Consider the following 19,875-nt stretch of genomic DNA (forward strand, 5'->3'; position numbering starts at 1 on the left):
GATAAAGTGGAAAGGTGATAAACAACCAGCCAATCAGCTCCTACGTGTCATTTTTCAAATCCAGCCGGTAACATGACAGGTAGGAGCTGATTGGCTGGCTGTTTATCACTCCACTTTATCACTTTTTGAAGCTTGATACATCTGGCCCATACACCGCATTTATATGGATATGTATTTTGTTTCCCCAAGCCTCAATTGCCATGCAACGCTAGCCCGATCCTTGCACATATGTCATACAGGTATACACTGCAGTCTGAGATGATGGCAATTTGCCTTTAGTTGTAACCTATCCATGGGCCCAATTCAGACCTGATCACACAGCAGCGAATTAGCAGCAGCCAGCAATCAGGTAGATGCCACCCCGCCATGGTGAAATCCCGCCTTGCTAATGAATGCGCACGCTGTACGAATAGATATGTACAGCTAGCAAAGAATTCAGAGCAAAGCGAATATTTCCAAATCCATTCGTAAGCTGCTCACCATCGATTTGAGTTTTCCACTGGTCAGCACTCATCCCAAGTGCATTGTAGCCCTGGACTTATTCGGCGGCTACGATGAAATCTGCCTAATGGAGGCCGGAACTGATGTCACACACCCTCCCTTACACCGCTCGGGCACGCCTGCGTTTATTCAGTCATACCTGCATTTTTTTGGCACTCCCACTAACTGGCCTGTTACAACCCCAGGCGCCTACTTCCTGCCACCTTGCAAAGGGCTAGCGAATGAAAAAAGTAGCAGGGTTTCTTCGCTAGCAGGCGTTGCGGCACATGCGCAGTCTATCGATTTAATTGGCTGCTAAGAAATTTGTTGCAGATCATTTTGCACATAAGAGACAATGGTGGACATGGCACACATATAAGAAAGACACGTGGTTGTTGTTGTTGTTGTTGTTGTTGTTGTTGTTGTTATTATTATTATTATTATTATAATTTTATTTATAAGGCGCCACAAGTGTTTCGCAGCGCCGTACAAAGGAACAGTACAGGGAGACAAAACTTGAATTACATTGAATAAATAACAAAAATAGAGTAAAGAGCGCCACAGTTCAATACACATTACAGCTTAAATATAAGTACTGAGGACTCAATTAACATACGACAAAGTATGTGCGGACAAAGATGGTCACTGAGTGTTTGCGTATGGGAGAGCTGTGAGTGACATGTGAAGAGAAGTGGGCTTTGACAACACTGTTTCTGGTGACAATGACTTACCTTACCTAACAGACGGAAGTGCTGATATCTCACAAAGCACCGAAATCTGGTGCAGTCCCTCTCTTGCTGTATGCAACAGTCTCTTACTATATTCTAGCCATTCCATGTTCCAATGCTGTTACAATGTAAGGATAATTGCATGTGCCTTGTGTTTCCCCATCTACAGCCGCCTCCCAAGTTGCCTACCATAGTGTTTGGAGCAGAATTCCAGGACTTTGTGAATAAATGGTGAGTTTCATCACCACACGCCACTCACGTTGATGATTGCATGAAGGAAGGCTGGCAGTGTGCCCTGTGCTGTGTTACTTATGCAAGTGAATTCTTTCTAGCATCCAGATGGCAGCTCCATATTCCTATTTTAATCATCGATAACATAGTTTAGCAAGAGGTGTAAAAGATGTTGCTCATATATTTCTAAGCCGAAAACTGAGTAATTGTCTATAGTGAGTGATCCATAGACAAATGTTAGCTAAGAGTTGGGGTGGGTGGTTTGTTGGATAATTGGCTGTTAGTAAGAATAATCATTGAATACTGGGATAGCAATACAGGGGTACCCGTTACCCCAGCATCCTGGGACTAGGCTGGTGGTGATCTGTGGGGAGAACATGTTGCACTGTGCTTCCCCTCATTGCTTTTGCTTTGGGTGGTCTGCATTCAAGCAGAGGGACCTTGATGTGGATTGAGGCCAGATGTATTAAACCTTGGAGAGAGAGAGAGCGAGAGAGAGAGAAATCTTCCAACCAACCAGCTCCTGACATTTTTAAAACACAGCCTGCAACATGGCAGTTAGGAGCTGATTGGCTGGTACTTTATCATTCTCCACTTTATGACTTTTCAAGGCTTAGTACATCTCACCCCCAGGGAGAAAACACACTGATCATTTTGAATTTGAATCAGTTTGCTTTCATGGTACACATTTTAAAATGTATAGTGTGTGTGTGTGTGTGTGTGTGTGTGTGTGTGTGTTGTGACAAGGAATCACATACACTGGACACAGATGCAGTCTTTATTTATAGCAGGTAACAGCATTCCAGTATGTTCACAGGGTTACAGTACAGCAGCGTACAGGTGTCAGCAGCACAGTTCACCAAAATTCTCATCCCTTCCAATCCTACCGTATCCCGCAACCCCAGCCTATCACCTGGGCGGCTCTTCCACCATCAAGAGCCATTACCCTCTGCCCTGGACACACATATAACGGAAAGCCACAGGTGCTGCTAATCAGCCAAACCCTGATCACATCAGCCTAGGAAACTTTTACTGAACCCAATTATCCAACTGCTGACATACTCCAGCCACATGAGGTCTAGCACCAGCATATGGTCTCACAAGGGGTCTGAGGATCTCATCTCGGTACCTAATGGCAGTCAGGCTACCTGTGGCGAGCACATGGAAGGCTGTGCGGCCCCCCAAAGAAATGCCACCCCACACCATTAATGACCCACTGCCAAACCGGTGATGCTGGAGGATGTTGCAGCAGAACGTTCTCCTTGGCGTCTCCAGACTCTGTCATATGCTCAGTGTGAACCTGCTTTCATTTGTGAAGAGCACAGGGCGCCAGTGGTTAATTTGCGAATCTTGGTGTTCTCTGGCAAATGTCAAATGTCCTGCACGGTGTTGGGCTGTAGCACAACCCCCACCTGTGGACATCGGGCCCTCATACCACCCAAATGTAGTCTGTTTCTGACCGTTTGAGTAGACACATGCACATTTGTGGCCTGCTGGAGGTCATTTTACAGGGCTCTGGCAGTGCTCCTTCTGTTCCTCCTTGCACAAAGGCAGAGGTAGCGGTCCTTCTGCTGGGTTGTTGCCCTCCTACATGCTCCTCCACGTCTCCTGATGTACTGGCCTGTCTTCTGATAACGCCTCCTTGTTCTGGACACTACGCTGACAGACACAGCAAACCTTCTTGCCACAGCTCGCATTGATGTGCCATCCTGGATGAGCTGCACTACCTGAGCCACTTGTGTGGGTTGTAAACTCTGTCTCATGCTACCACTAGAGTGAAAGCACCGCCAGCTTTCAAACGTGACCAAAACATCAGCCAGAAAGCATAGGAGCTGAGAAGTGGTCTGTGGTCACCACACGCAGAACAACTCCTTTATTGGGGCTAATTGCCTATAATTTCCACCTGTTGTCTATTCCATTTGCACGTGAAATTGATTGTCAATAACTGTTGCTTCCTAAGTGGACAGTTCGATTTCACAGAAATGATGAAATGAAGTGATTGACTTGGAGTTACATTGTGTTGTTTAAGTGTACCCTTCATTTTTTTAGCTATATATATATATATAGTGTGTGTAATGAGCTGTACTGTGTATGAAGTTCGCAATGTTTGCTTATCAGAACATAATGCAGTTTTTACTTAAATGCTACCTGCTGCTTGAAATCAGCATTGCATGCCCATTAACATACTATTTTGTGATACATTTGGGCAAGATGCTTGTTTTAGTTTGAGCTCATAACTCGTAAATGTTGTTAAAGTCAGACACCATCAGATTTTTGCTGAATAAAGCAAGTTTGAAAAGAAAGGTTTGGCCTCATCCTCTTCCCATTTCTTACAATGGGCAGACACAGTTTCTTCTACTTTGTTGGAAAGCTGTTAGCAATTACGGTGGTATCATGGGCAGCGCTGCTTTTCAGCTAGGCATCTGCAGCTCTGTATCATTTCCTTAGTGATAAATGCATTGCAGCTAAGGGGCAATGTGTAATACCATCCTTTGGGCTACAGAAATGTAATTTTAAGCTTTTGCAAGATACAAATGAAACTAAAATGCATAAAACTAATGGATATTTTATTTACGTTTACAATCTTGCAATCGGTGGTGTTCTTTGTGTTTTCCAGCTTGGTGAAAAATCCAGCAGATAGAGCGGACCTCAAACAGCTTATGGTAATCAACTTTTTACATTGATTCTGAATAAAAACAACATTTCCTTCATTGACAGCGGCAGAAAAATAAAATTCTAGTGAATATAAGATTCAATTCTATTTAAAAGAACTTGATAATCAGAATTGAATCTTTATTAAAAATAAATAATATATAAATAAAATCACAACTATGTACATTAACACACAACGGAACCTACGGGTGACAGATAAACTCATAATTATAATCATAATCCTTTAGGAACTTTAGCGTACTGCGCAGTTAATAGGATTACCATTTTGGGTTGTTGGGGATCCTGGTTTATTATAGATAGGCAATAACCTTATCCAGGTCATTTACATCTCAGATCTTATAGGTTGAACTTGATGGACTTTTTACAACCTCACCAACTATATTTTGTCTATGAACTTGTCACTTTTGTAACCTTGATTCCAAAAAATTACTTTGGACCAGATGTACTTTAGGCTTGAAAAGTGATAAAAAGAAGAGTTAAAACCCACAAGCTTCTAACTGCCATGTTATAGGCTGGGTTTGAAAAATGTCAGGCAGGAGCTGATTGGTTGCTGGTTTATCACTCTCCATTTCATCACTTTGCAAGGCTTACTACATCGCGCCCTTTGTTCAAATGAATGGGTACAGACTTGGATAAATTTCTCAGCCTCCCAATACATCACTCTCATTATAGTGCAGTAAAAAAGTACACTGAACATAATCTATTAAAGTGAATAACAGAATAAAAGACTGAGTGGTTTAATGTAGAACATGCTGCAAAAGTTGAGAGTACAGCTTCACTTTACCACCTGCTATATTGTTCTTATGTTTTATTGCATTTACGAGTGGAATAGTTCACTTTTGCCTCTCACTCTAATCGTTTTCTCCCTACTCTCAGGTTCACAGTTTCATTAAGACTGCAGAGTTGGAAGAGGTGGATTTTGCTGGATGGCTCTGTTCCACTATGGGCCTAAAACAACCCAGCACCCCTACTCACGCCGCTGGTGTGTGAGCGAAACGCAATGAGAAATTGGTCCAGGCAGAGAACCACCACCGACATATCCTGAGCCTGCCACCCTGCAGAATGTGCCAAAAAGAAATGGTTTATTTTCATTCTTGTTACCCCCCTTCAGTCAAAGAAGGGCCTGCAGGGCACGGGTCACAAATAGATGTATTCCCCCATGTCTCTTGTGGGCTTATCCTGCAGTAAGATCCCTGCTTTTATCCCATGATGCTTTGTGGTACCTGTGATGCTTTCAGGAGAAACCCCAGTCTGTGATTTATTGAACTTTCCATTTTAATTTAGCAACAACGGTTTCAGTGGGTCAGCCTCATGTGGAACCGATCTCGGTCAGACGCTGCATTACATCTTGTATTGTAGTTTATTTGTTCAGGTTGTATAACCAGAAAGATACAATATAGTTTATTTTCGAATGATAACTAGCTAGCTATTTTTCTCTAGAAAATATTTTTCTTCACATTCCTGGTCAAATCGGCTTATACTGGTAGCCCACAAGATTGCCAAGCACGCTATGAATACTTACCAGACTGGCAAGCCTGTAATTTGTGCCATCTGCCGATATGAGCCATGCAAGTTCCATGCAGCTAGTTGTAACTGGCACCCAAAGCCATAACCAACATCACCTTTTAAGAATTTGCCTTTCGTGGGGGGATTGATTCAGGAGAAGTGATCTCCTCTCTGCCGGAGCACTGGCCTGTCTGTTGCACTTCATCTCTACTGGTACAAACCACTCAATGTCTTTATATTTTTGATGAATTCAAGTATAAATTATAAAAAAAAAAAAAAAAAAAAAGTGAATTGTTATAACTGCCAAAGTAAATGTATTGGTTGCCATGGTGTCTACATTATATACATACAGGAAATAGAAATGACTTCTAATGAGAAGACCTGCATGGGCTCCGGTAGAGAGGTTGCACGTGTCCAGCTGTGGGTCTGCCTCCTGTTTGTGCCTCTTCACCTGTCCTATCTTTTCATATTTATTTTATATTTGAATGTGATGTGATGAAACAGCGCCCTCTTGTGGTGCCAGGCTTCTCTGCCTCATTCATTTCCTACATGGAGTGTGTGTAAGCATCCTGCTTCAGTGAACACTGCCATGCAATGGTGGGGAGGCTAAATCTACCATCAGAAGCATACAGTCCTTATAATCTGTACCTCTGGAATCTTCAGATGTATTAATTTTGCCTATAATAAATATATTACAAATACTCTGGTCTGGGCTGTATGAGTGTGTAAATATAGTGACATATTTGTGCTCTGTTAGCATTATGAGTCTGCAACAGGCAGATCACTAACAAGGATTCTCCTGGTGTACTTACTCCCTGTAGTGGGCAGAGGCCAGCACTGATGTCACACTAAAAGATAGGACACTATAGTGTGCAGGTGATTTTATGGAGAGAATATTTTGCCCAACACTTATCCATTTCAATTGCTTTTCCTTGTGCTGCAAATAAGAGGCAATTCATACGTGTAATGAGCTGGGAGTGTTGCCTAGCATCTCCTTAGCCATAATGGGCCTGATTCAGACCTGCAAATTCACAGCCCAAGGGATTATTGAGCCACTGTGCACAGTGCGGGGTCCCCCTGCAAAGAAAACCGACATTGCTGGCCGTTCGCAAGATGATTGACGGACATTTATGAGTGTCACGGCAGTGTTTTCTGGGAGTGTCCCAGAAAACGAAGGTAGCGTCCGGCTGGAGGGCTGCTGACGTAGCGGCCTCCATCTCCCCACAGCAATCGCAGCACCAAGTCCAGACTTACTTGGCGGCTGCAAAAAGGGGGAAAATCATTAATTCTAAGTGATTATGGTTATCCCCCTGTGTGCACGGCAGCCATGCACATAGTCGTGAGGAATCTCTGGCAGGACAATGTTTAGCTGATCGACGGGTTCCGAAGATTTGCAGCCCAGGGATCAAGCTTGAATTAGGCCCAATATCCCTTTAGGGACACCTATAATTATCATGGGGTGGCTTAATTGAGTTCCCCTAGTTTTAATCAGCCACAGAACCTGTATAAATCATAGGTGTCCTGGATTACAATGATGATTATGACAAGCAGTAGCTCTGCACATACTGTGCTAATGGAAAATGAAAATGTTGCCTTAACTTCTTACCGATATAGGGGGTTATTCTTATCCATTCGGTCCTCTGTGCATTCGCACAGAGGACAGACGGTGCGCACAGGCGTGTTTCTGCGCATGTGCAGACATAGGGTGCGTGCACCTACGGCAAACTTTGGGTTCGTCGGGTGCACATACCCATGATGGCATGCGGGGGGCAGCGATGGGCGAGGGGCGCCAGGCTGCCCCATTACCATATGGGAACGCCCAGCATTCCATGGGCGTACTCATGGTAATGAGGCAGTGACGCGGGGGGCGGGTAGCTGATATCACCGGATGTCAGCTGCCCGCCCATATCCGTGCCAGCGTGCACGCATATGTAAGTGACTTAAAAGTCAGTTATATATATGCGTGCACGCACCACATCATTCGATGGTTGGCGACCGTCGAAAGATGTGGGTGGTTACCCGAGGCATGCGAATGGATGTTTATGCAAAACATCCATTCGCAGCCTGTGCGGGCAAAGCCGCACTGCTAGGGGGCGGCGGGTGAGCGTTCATTCGCCGGGCGGGGTTTGGTGGACTCGCAAGGCTGTGAATTTGCAGCCTTGAGAATCAACCAGAATAACCCCCATAATCCGGATAGCAAACACTTTCTGATATAGTGAAGGAAAACCTTTCTGTGAACGGTACCAAAATCTTGCCAAACTATTTTCCTGAACTAGTGAAATCACTGGTATAAAGGATAAACAGGAGAAAAGCAAAACACAAAAAGGTGTCGATTCAAAAGGGGATTGAATGTTTAATACGGCGAGCGGCCGGCGCAGGGGTTAAACATCGAGGATCGCTTGTTTTCTGCGATCCCTGCCGTTTAACCCCCTCGCCTGCCGCATTAAATACATAGAATAATGTCATTGCAAATTGGTAGGTAATGTTTTTATATGCAAAATTCCCTGCACTAAGAAACTGCAAAACATTTGCAAGGGCATAAGTAGATTTAATAGAGAAGCAGTATTGTTTCACTTAGCAACCAATCCCATTCAAGCTGTCCTCTCACCATTGCATCCTAGAAAATTATACAATCTGATTGGTTTCAAGGGGCGAAACAACTTTTAATATTAAGCTTTAGTAAATCTACCACTGCAAGTTATTAGCCTGTGTGTAATGGGTGTGGTATACACATTAGACACTCTGAGGTAGATGTATGAAGCAGTGATAATAAGGAAGGAGAATTGAGCCAGAGGCGAATTGGCCCATGGCAACCAATCAGTACTGAAGTAACCTCTATAATTTGCATAATATAAACAGAGCAGCTGATTGGTTGCCATGGGCCACTTCTCCCTTATCACTGCTTCATAGAACTACCCCTCTATGCCAGCATTACAAATCTACACAAGCTTGTAGATCTGAGTCTCTGAGTTGACCACAGCCCTGACATTGATATGTTCATAATGTAGACATGAATAATGTCAACATTATTCATATGTTGTATCTGACAATAGTTAATGAAGTTAATCTGAACCATTTGCGATTTGTATCTATATACACACACTAGGCACTGCAGACAGAAGAATCTTCATACACATTTTATTTACATTGCACAGGTCATGTATAATTGCTCAGCGCTGAACACTGTGTCTGTTTGTTTTATACGGTTACCACACACTGCATATCTATTACGGGCATCGCTTCTCGGCTTTCTATTGAGTCACAGCTGCAAAGACCTCGAGTCCTTCGCAACAAAAATTGTGCTTTGCAAGAGAAAAAAAATGGTTCCATCAAAACGGATAGTTACAGAATTCTAGAGGAGCTCGCTCCTGTCATATCAACCCCTGAGATGACAGTCTTGCCCCACCCGTATCTCCAGAGGCAGTGTACCCATACATGGGGTTGCTCAGAACACACTGCCCCATGAGTCATAATTAGAAGGTAAAGATTCAGTGCAATCCTGGTGACAGAATGATGACCATTGTGAAAGCATTGCTCACATTTGTGTAAACTTGCAATGTGCTGTTCTTAATCTAATGGCAGCATTTATAGATCTGAACATTTTAATTGCCAAGCAGCATTGAATTCCCTGTTAGAAAGGGTGCTACAAATGGAATACATGCAAGAAATGACATTACAGCCGTTTCCCATGTAGTAGGGAAGGCTATTAAGGCCTTTGACTTATACAAGAACACAGCTCAGTTAATGGGGATATTACTACAGTCTGCTTCTTGTGACATCTTCTAGGTGTCCGAATCTTCTTCCTCCTCCTCTTCCATCTCCTCCTGGCTGTAGTCTAGTGTGCTAAGCTGCAGTTCCGTCTGGTTGATCACATCTTCATCATCCACATTGAGTGTATCCTGCAGTGTTGCGGAATACAATCAGATTGTTATTTATACCACATCAAGGCAACACATTACAGGTCGAGTCTCCCTTATCCGTATATTCCAAAAGCCAAAATATTCAGAAAACCCTGGTTTTTCAGAATATTTAAAAAATATATATATTTCCCACCACAGTCCCCTTGTCACCCTGTGAGGTACCTACTACATTATATTCCGGCAACACATTTTGGCCCTCATTCAGGTTGACCCGTAAAGCTGGAAAATTCACAGCTTGCGGGTCATCTAAACGCTGCCCGCCCACAGATTGCACCCGCAAGCATGCGAATAGATGTTTTGCATATACATCCATTCGCAGCTTGTGTGCGGGGACAAAACCATTTGATAGTCGCCGACAGTCAAATGATTTTCCAAGCGCTAGCAGATATAAGACACCTCTCTGGTGTCCTACATCTGCAAGCGCCCTATGCGGGCGGCAAGCTGACATCTGATGACCTCAGCTGCCTGCACCCTCGTCATGGGCGGGTTTTCATGGGAATGCCCATGAAACACTGGTCGTTCCCATGGGTGCAATGATGTGTTTTTTTTACTAAGATGGGAGAAAACTCAAGATTTTTGCACATCAACCTGGGTGTTTGTTCAGTGTATCAGGGTCCCCCAAAGAAAATCCAGATCCAGTTACCAAGGAATCAACATGAGGAAACTTGCAGGGTATGACATAGGTAGGCCTGGGATGAGAGGCAGTGTAAACGGGTAACTTGGGTCATCTGTCCCGGGACCCATTTACAGGGGATGCAGTCAAAATTCAGACGGTGTCAAAATCCCGACATTTAAAATCCCAACATGGTCAAAATCCCGACATATAGAATGTACAGGTGAAACAGTCTACATGACTTTCATTCGACAGGTGGTATTTTCACCCGACATGTGCTGACAGGCAGTATTTCATGCCCTACCATCCACTAGGGCGTGGTGGGAGAATAAAATAGTGTGCCGAGCGTAGCGAGGCACCGTGTCCGAAGCATAGCGAGCGAAGCGAGGGGCTGCGGTTCACTTCCAACTGTGTCCATGTCGACATTCGGGTAAAAAAACTGAAAAAACCCATGTCGATCTCGCAACCTGTCGACGGAAAGTAATGTAGACTGTTTCACCTGTACATTCTATATGTCGGTATTTTAAATGTCCGTATTTTGTCCTTGTCGGGATTTTGACCGTCGGGATTTCATACCGAATCCATTTACAGCATACGGAGAACCTACACCTCTCGAACCACAATGTTCTGCAGGAGGTTGGGGGGCAAGGCACAGAATACCACTGTAATACTAGTGGTCACCTTTATAGAGATAAATACATTGGGAACATGCAATTCTTCACGTTGGGAACATGCAATTATTTTTTATTTAAAAAAAATGCCTCCATCTCCCTCACTCATCGGTGTTATTAGAAGGAACGTTACTGGTTATTGCTTAGTTATAAATAAGGCTCATGGAAAGTGACAGCAATGAGGTGAATTAGAAGATGAGCTTGTGCTGTTGGGTTATACGCGCGGTCACACTTATGCGATTTGGTCAGATATCACCCGATTCCGATGGATGGGGATCTGAAAGCAGCCCAAATCGCATGTGTTTGACATCGCATCCGATCCGATGTGTGGTTCTTCTCGCATTGGATCGGAGTTGGAGGTCGGAATTGCCTGGACGTCTGACCTCCAATTTGGACCTTCTCTCAGCAGCAGGGAACGTGGTCGCATGCAATGTATCCTGGATGGGGGTGGTCAGCTCATCACTCAGTAGATGGGCTGTTTTTTTTATGTCCGCTGCAGCTTGAGAAGTTTGGAAGATAGGCCACCCAACTACCTTCACTGGGTTAAGTAGATGCTAGAAGGGAGGGGGGTCTTCCAGCGCATATGCACAGAAAAAAGGGTTTCACATACAGTGATGTATGTAAATAAAAGCATGCTTAATTGTCACGGTAGATTCTATCATTCATAATCTGTAGTAGGGTTCATACAGTTTTTTTTTTTAAGGTAATGGTGTGTTTGCAATCAGAGTATGCATATACGTGTAACAAATATATATGTAATAAACAAATGCATAAATTATACCATACCAATACCATATATTACTATATACTCTGTGTAGATCACCCACCTCCTGAGGTTCCTCGGTGTGAGATTGGATATCCTGTCCTTCTCTAGAGTTTATCATGGATTGAAGAGCCAGTTCCTCAACCTGAAAAGTACATCAATAGAAAATGTTACTTTATTTAGACGCAAGAATGATCCAATTGACTTTTTTATCAGTAAAACACAGTGATTAAAAAATCATCTACAGACACCATGGTTACCGAACGTCCATGTCAAAATGATCAGGAATGATTTGAAAAGCATCTGCGCGTCTGCTGTATACCTGAAATGCTGTGTAGTATTGAATAATATTGTTTAAATGGAGTGTTTACACTTAACTAAATGCTTCCAGACAAGTTATATATTACTCCACTGCATTAGGTTACCAAAATAGGACAGAATTGCTCCAAAAGCCGTAACTAGGTGAATGCAATATGGCGGCACTAGGAGTCAGGTTTTGGATTTTCTTATAAAAAGTTGCTGGCTCTGGTTTATATATGGTTTATATATGGTTCTCTGTGGTTGGTCCAGAGTGGTTTCTTTTCTTTGCCTTATACAGACCTGCCCCAAAACCTCTGAGCTAGGCTGATGCTTCTTGATGTATTGTTAAATCAAGACACATTAGATATAATTTGCAAAAGTGACATTTAATTCATCTTCTACTTTCCACTAATAAACTTTCACAAGTCTCAAAAAGCACACAATGACTGTATCTGTGGTCTCTACAGCAGAACTGTCCATGCAGGCTAGGAGAGTCACATCTTGTGATATTGCTAGTTTTTTTTTCACTTAATGGGGCCTACACACGTAGGTATGAGTGTTCTATATGATACTAGATCGCTCAGCACACAGCGATGCATAGCAATGTGCTGCTAAACGATCTGTCAAGGCCAGTGTTCTTCGTGAGAACACAGGCACTAGACTTATCCAGCGTGCTGGATATTAATTGCTGGGGCTGAGCATCGTTATCACTATGCCCCTACACAAAGAGCAATGATGGGGCATTTTATAAGTGATCTAGTGAGATTGCTTAGAAAATACCCCCTAACGCTACATGTGTAGGCCCCATAAGTGCCCTATTCTTGCCTTTCCGAGCTAGCGGGTTCTATCACGAGAAATAAGCTAACGAGAAAGCATGGAGATATAAAGGAAAGAAAATACAGAAGAGAAGAAAACAGCAGGAAAAGATTGCAGTGAGGGAGAGGTGAGAAAAAAATGCATTGGTTGCAGGTAAATAGAGAGGCTTGGACATATTGGCAGAATTTATGAAAAAGAAAAGATCAGTTCCTAAAATAATGTAGCAGATGTCAAAGATTTTGGCAGGTGAGACACTGGATAAACATGGCCGTTGCTAACGATCCAGGGAAAGGATGCAGATATTGGGCAGGCCAGATCAACTTGCCAGAGACAAAGATGTGTGAAAAAAGGCACACAAAGCAGCTATACAGAGACACTGACACAGATATGCTGATTTTCTTAAAGAGAAAAAAGTCAACTTATAGCTGCAATTGGCAGAGGACAACCAGACGTCCAACCAGGAAATTGCAGAAGAGAGCGCCACTGTCCCCGAACAATGGAAAACTTTACTTTCCTCTTGGAGAGGGAGGTTACACCAAATTCATGCTTGCCACAAATGCTGTTCTTAAGGAAATAGTGGCAGTTAAAATCATAAAGAAAAGAGCACTATTCGAAAGTGCAAAGAAGAGAGAATTACCAAAACATGAGTACGTTTTGGCCAAATGTCGGGTACATCGCATGTGGTCATTTCACATGCGATGCATCACATGCGACAACGTTCCCTGTGGCTGGGAAGGGGGCCGAGTCAGAGGTCAGCCAGGCAGCAGGTCCAACCTCCGGATCTGAACCAACGCACACGGGGCATGGATGTCATACACGTGATTTGGGCTGATTTCACCCAATTTTTCATGTTAAATTGGCAGTCACTAGTTTCTGTCTATGCAGTTGTTCTGAACTACAACGTAAATTGGGGATTAGGGATACTGGCGACACCCGATTTAAAAAAAATGACTGGGCAGCCACCTCATTGGTGTGTTGGAAGAGCTGCTAATAAATTGAAGAGGTAAACCCAGGCAATACTGGGAACTCCAACTAAAGCTTAATAAAACAAAGCTGTACATTAAACTTAAGCTGGGTACACACTGAGCATTATGTCATCCGATCAGGCAGATCCAACTGGGCCATGCTGTGGCCCCCCCGCCACCCCCCAAAAAAAAAAGTATCACCCATAGGAACTTGCCTCTTGTGCCTAATGGGAAATCCACCATTGGGGAAGATGGGTCTGGGCAGTGACAGTGGAGGTTATTCAGATTGATTTGGGCCTCCATGCGCACGGAGGACCATTGTTACTCTTGTGCACACGGTGAACAGAATGTTCGGCCACCACTGCATGCGGGGGGCATGGGGAGGCTGCGGGTAGTCGTTCCCATGGGAACGCCAAGCATTTCATGGGTGTTCCCATGGAAATTACCCAGTGATGCGGGTGGCGGGCAGCTGACATCATCCGATGTCAGCTGGCTGCCATGTTCTTCTCGAGAACGAACGCAAAACTAAAACACCTCAGAGTGTACACACTCACTGGGCTATTCGTTGCAGGGAGGGGCAGAAATGGGGCTCGCCCATGGGAACACCGAGCATTTTATGGGCATTCCCATGGGGCCAATGCCAGCTGACATCACAGGATGCCAGCTCCTACCCCGTCTTCGGCGGCCACTGAAAGAAATGAAAATCGGTGACCATGGAATGATTTCTCCTGCTTGCAGACGCATGTGAGGGGATGTTAGCGAGCACATCCCCTCACATGGCACCGAGGGGATTCGGCGGCGGTGGCAGCAGCGGGGTGAGGCTGGCATTCGGCGGTGAAGCGCTTTAGTGATTTACGCTGCTTACTGAGCCAAGCTGTATCAGGCCCATGGTGTATCAGTGTTGCTCGCACTGACATATATGTAATATATATATACCACTCTTGATTGTGCTGTCGAACTCGAATATATACACGCCTTGATGTGTGTTGCTATGCACAACGCCAAAAGCATGCATATATCAGAGTGCGAATGTACGCCAAATCCATTGGTTGGGAATTATAAGTGCTGAGATGAGGTTACTCCCACAGATGGGAGTACTGACATTTTTCCACTATACACCGACCTCTAATGAGAAGAAGCTCGATTACGAACATATATCTATTCTTCAACTTTAATACATATATGACCCCCGCCCCGTGCCCTCTGACCTTTAACCTGTTGAGCTGATCGTGCAATGCCGCCTTGATCTTTAGTAGAGTCTCTTCCTCCTTTCTCAGCTCCTGCAGGCGACTCAGCATCCTGCGCCCTTAATCGGGTCACCGACTACAGCACCTCATCGCCGAGGCATCCAGCCATTCACAATACCTGTCACGAAGATCGAGACGTCATCTCAACGCGCGGAATCCCGTGACGTAAACAGTGCCGAGCCATAACAGGCTGCCGGGCGGCCATTTTTGCTAAGGGCGCACTGGCGCCAACGCGTCATTTAAGGGCAAACCGGTGTTAGCATGTATTAAATGAGAAGGACGCCACAGCGCCACCTCCTGGCTGGAAATATGAAGCGATGAATCATCACAAAGAAGTATAGGAAACGCAGTCTGATTTCGGAAAAATACAGGAATCGGGTTTGGACTGGAGCAGGTTTCTCGAAAACCGCTCCAAAAGCCATTTCATACATTCAAGAGATACAACACAACCAACCAAGTCAACTATTACTTTATATTTTCTGCGCTAATTGAGATATATATAAGGCTGGTATGGAGGAATCAATACAAATAAGCCATAAAGGATAAAATACAAATATTTATTAATTGCATCCGGTTAGTGAACTAAAATGTAAACCCAATATATTTATATAATGTGTACACATCAAATTCTAACATATATACATATTTATTTATTGGTACTTGTTTCCTAGCACGGGTCCCATCAGGTCCCATCGCATACCTTAACTTAAGGTATGGGATGGGACCCGACCAACCCGATTTCGGGCTTTTTTTTTAGGTTTCCCGACAAATGTAAATTATAATGGCATGCGATGCGACCGACCCGATTTTACATTGTAAGCATTGTATGTAATGTTAAATTCCTATGTAAAATCAGGTCCATTGTATGCCATTATAATGAAGCGAAGTGTGGCGAGCACGAGCCCCGCGAGGGGACGCATAATACCTGTGAAGTAATGCGTGTCCCCTCGGGGGGCTTGCGGCGCTCGCCATGCTTCGGGCTCGGTGGCTCGCTGCGCTCGCAACACTATATAAAATCAACTCCACACCGACGTGGATAGTGGGGGTATGAAAAGGTCGGAGGACACGTACCACCGCCGCCGCTCACCACGCTTTGGGTTCATGTTGATCGTGGCGTGGCGTTAACAATAGGGGGGGGGGGCATAGAATGAAAAATGGGGTCTGGGGGCATTTAACATTGGGGCCAATGTAAAATTGGGTCTCAAAGACCATTTAACCTTGGTTCCAATGTAAAAAATCAGGTCGGTTGGGTCAATCGCATTGCATGCAAATTGGTTGCATGCGATGGGCCCGATTTTTGCAACCCGATTGCATACAATTAAAATCGGTGGCGCCGTGCTAGGAAACAAGTGCCTATTTATTTATTTATAAAACCCACAAGCAAGGTGAATTGCTAATAATCTCAGTAAGTTCTTACCGGAGATATGAATATGTCCTTATTCCTTTCATTTCATATATCAACGGTGCACCAATAAATATTCCAGAATTTTGGAATGAATGTAACTTATTGTTCTGTGAATTCATATTAATACTGAAGCACTGGAATTGAAAAAGCATTCAATAAGCGATATATTGCTTTACATACTCTCCATCGTGGAAATATATATCACTTCAGTCCAGTTCCCAGAATCCTCCTCTCAGCCCTGAGGGATCGCTGTGATTAACCCCCTGGCTCAGTTTAAGCGTGATGCGGTGGAAATAAAACTGCACTGGATCTCCTCTTTCCATGGCAGTGTGTGGCTAAATTCTCCGCTAGTATCAATCTCGGACCTCTGTACCGGATCTCTGGCTTCTCTTGTAATTAGCTGTTTTGTTCTCCAGACTACATTTTGTCACTTAGTCCATATATCAATACCAAACTGAGGTCTTTATTCAATAACATGTTTCGCTCCTTGCATGGAGCTTTATCAAAGATAAAACTAGCCAGAGATGCCATACAGCTGCACCTTTATCACTGTCTTCTGAACACCATTGAGCAACATGTTTCCATTGAAGTTCTTTGCTCCATGGAAATGCCTATTCCATTAGATGCCAGATTTGCAATTGTAGCCAACAATAACATGCCTTCATCCAATGCCAATTAATTAGTTGTTTATGAAAGATTCTATTATATTCATAAATAAGTAGTTGCTACTTTATAAGAGACTGCATTAATTTGAAGTAGTCATCATTGTAGTGAGTAGGATCTTTTTTAATTGCATATTACCAATTTTCCATGTTTATTGTGTTATTATTATTGGATTCTTAGTGCTAATAAATGGTTTTTTATTAGTATTTTTGAAGTGTTTTAATCTATCATATTTACTACATTTTGGTAAATTAGTGTCACATGTTCATTACTCCATATACATATTTATTCATCTTTACTAGCTTGTTCAATAAGGTTTAGTTGCTAGGCGCAGTCCATGGTGGAGATAAAAGCTGTTGCCCTACTGACAGCTTCATGGGCACCTTAAGGACAGTCCTGGGGCTGGATGTAATGAAATCCGAGGTCGGCAGCCATGCGGGATGCAGGCCGAACTCAGACCTTTTTGATTAATTATAAAGTAGCAACCATTTTTGAAACATAGCTTAGCCTTTTAAATGATTGCCCCTTTAAAAAAAAAAAAAGTTAGAAATTGACCTGCATGGCCTCCGAACATGGATTTCATTACATCTGGCGCCAGGTGTTCACAGCCAAAGAGGGCTGCTTGGAGTTGGAGTGGATCTGGTCCTGGAATTCTTTTCCAGTGCAGGTAGTCTGATATCTTTCCATCTCCGGTAGGTTGGCAATGAGAAGATCTCTGAAAAGCAAATTCTCTAACGGACTACAAAACCATGTTCACTGCAGGTGGGGCTGATGTAACATATGCAGAGAGTTAGATTTGGTTGTTACGTTGTTTCTATGCAGGATAAATACTGGCTTCTTTATTTTTACACTGCAATATAGATATCAGTTTGAAGTACAAACCCCACCAAAATCTAACTCTCTCTGCACGTTACATCTGCCGTGCACATGGTTTTGTCCATTAAAGAGAATTTGCTTTTGCGAGTGAAATCAGGCCCCTAATCCTGACAGAGATGCACTCAAATCTGGCAGTCAGAGCACTGAAGGAAAATACATGGACCTGATGGTTATGTTGGGACCCCACTGGTAGCATTTGGGTAATGTCTTTGCTAGGTGTAAACTATTCCATCCAGCATAATGCAACATAGGGCCGGATTCAGGTTGGCTTCTAAAGCACATTTGGTTTGCAGATGTTCAAAACCATGTGCGCTGCAGGGGGGGGGCAGATGTAATGTGCAGAGTTAGATTTGGGTGGGGTTTGTACTTCAAACTGATATCTATATTGCAGTGTAACAATAAACCAGTCAGTATTTATCATGTACAGAAACAAAATAACTCACCCAAATGTAACTCTCTCTGCACGTTACATCTGCAGTGCACATGGTTTTCTCTATCAGCAAACCAAATGTGCTTTGCAAACCAACCTGAATCATCCATATAGAACGCCAAAGACCGCTGCCTCACCTGATACCTTTTGCGAGGGGAATATTTAAGCTACGGAAGTTATTACTCAACATGTCAAGACCAACTAGAACAATGCTTCATGTGCACTCTCAAGGTGCCCAGTGTGTATGGTGAGAGATGGGGAAATCACTGGGATGAAAAACGCACAGCACATACACATTGAGGGTTTTTCACCTGTTTTGGCAAGATTCCCAGGGTGGACGACTTTCCATAGCAGGTTATACCAGCAGATGAGTGGCCAGGCCATCAATGATGTGGGAGCGCGCATCAGCACTCACCGCTGCCCTGTACCCTGTCCTGGACCTTCTGCACACATGCTCAGACACTTGCCAATGGCTTGAGTTCTTTTAGGTGTGTGCTGCCCTTGGGTCAGTCAAGGCAGAACAATAGTGGACATTTAAGGCTATTCATGTTTAGGCTACTTAATTAGTACCTCAGTCAGTATGAATATATCATCTTTACATGTGCATAAATAGTCTTAAAATCTGGACTATTGGGATGTCTTGAGGACCATATTTGGGAACCATTGTCTTAGGTACTTGCCATTAGTTGGGAAATCTCTAAAAGGAATTTCTTGCTATCCCTCATTAGATCAAGGTAGAGGAACAGCTTTATCATTGTGGGTTATTTTACCCTGCATATGATCTTTGCAGAAGATAGCAGACACTTTGTGTCTTAGAGTGGGATTCCTAAGTGAGACCCTATATAATCAAATTGTGCAGTACATGAGTGAACCGATCTAATGCTTTTGGGTAGCGACCTCTGTACCACCCACATTGTAGGCTCTAGAAGGGATCACAGGTGTTCCCAAGATTAAAAGTTTTGGGAAGGACAGGTTCTGGTTGGTTGGGAACAAACCATATTGTCTTAAGGTACAGGTGGGACAATAGCCATTTGCTACTGATAATAGGAGCACTGAATACTACAGGTTGAGTATCAGTTATCCAAAATGATCAGGTCCACGAGCATTTTGGATAAGTGATTTTTTGGTTTTTGGAACTGCTGCAGGTAGGATCTGAAGAACGACCATACAGCAGGGTGCGGGTCACCATCGGATCGGACACGCTCACAGAGCACATCGTGCCCCCCCCACGAGCAGGTCGGACGAGACACTGACGACCCGCTCACGATGTGCATCGTGAGCGGGTCGTCGTGGTGTGTACCCTACATAAGAGTTAGGACAGAGGTTCCCAAACAGTCCTCAGAGCACACCATCAGTACAGGATTAAGTATAGCCATGGCTCAGCACAGATTGTTAAACCAAATTGATTGAGGTATTAAGTCACCTGTGGCCTTCCATACTCTTAAAACCTGGACCACTGGAGTGTACAGAGTACGGTGTTTGGGAACCTACGAGTTTGGGACTGCCTTGCCAAAGCAAATCAAGTAGCAGGGTATTGGTCCCATGCAGGAAATCAAACTCCAGTCCTCGAGAGATACCAGCAGCTCAC

At 43.8% G+C, this 19,875-nt stretch overlaps 2 protein-coding genes across 2 annotated transcripts in view; one reads left to right on the forward strand and one right to left on the reverse strand.

Annotated features, from left to right (window-relative positions):
- The window catches only part of MAP2K1 (mitogen-activated protein kinase kinase 1), a 35,156-nt gene extending 28,837 nt beyond the window's left edge, over window positions 1–6,319 (forward strand). Inside the window, exons 9-11 of the mRNA XM_083184361.1 lie at window positions 1,378–1,439; window positions 4,057–4,102; window positions 4,989–6,319. Of these exons, the coding sequence (XP_083040487.1) occupies window positions 1,378–1,439; window positions 4,057–4,102; window positions 4,989–5,102 (222 nt within the window). The 3' untranslated portion in view covers window positions 5,103–6,319. The remainder of the gene's footprint in view (window positions 1–1,377; window positions 1,440–4,056; window positions 4,103–4,988) is intronic.
- Window positions 6,320–8,740: 2,421 nt separating this feature from the next.
- Window positions 8,741–15,065, reverse strand: SNAPC5 (small nuclear RNA activating complex polypeptide 5). Its single transcript, XM_083184363.1, has 3 exons — window positions 14,875–15,065; window positions 11,650–11,730; window positions 8,741–9,517 (listed from the first exon to the last, which is right to left on the reverse strand). The coding sequence occupies exons 1-3, from the start codon at window positions 14,962–14,964 to the stop codon at window positions 9,401–9,403; spliced, it is 288 nt and encodes a 95-aa protein (XP_083040489.1). The 5' UTR covers window positions 14,965–15,065; the 3' UTR covers window positions 8,741–9,400.
- Window positions 15,066–19,875: the final 4,810 nt, after the last annotated feature.

Source organism: Crinia signifera, chromosome 4 (genome assembly GCF_055691185.1).
Source record: "Crinia signifera chromosome 4, ASM5569118v1, whole genome shotgun sequence".
NCBI lineage: Eukaryota > Metazoa > Chordata > Amphibia > Anura > Myobatrachidae > Crinia > Crinia signifera.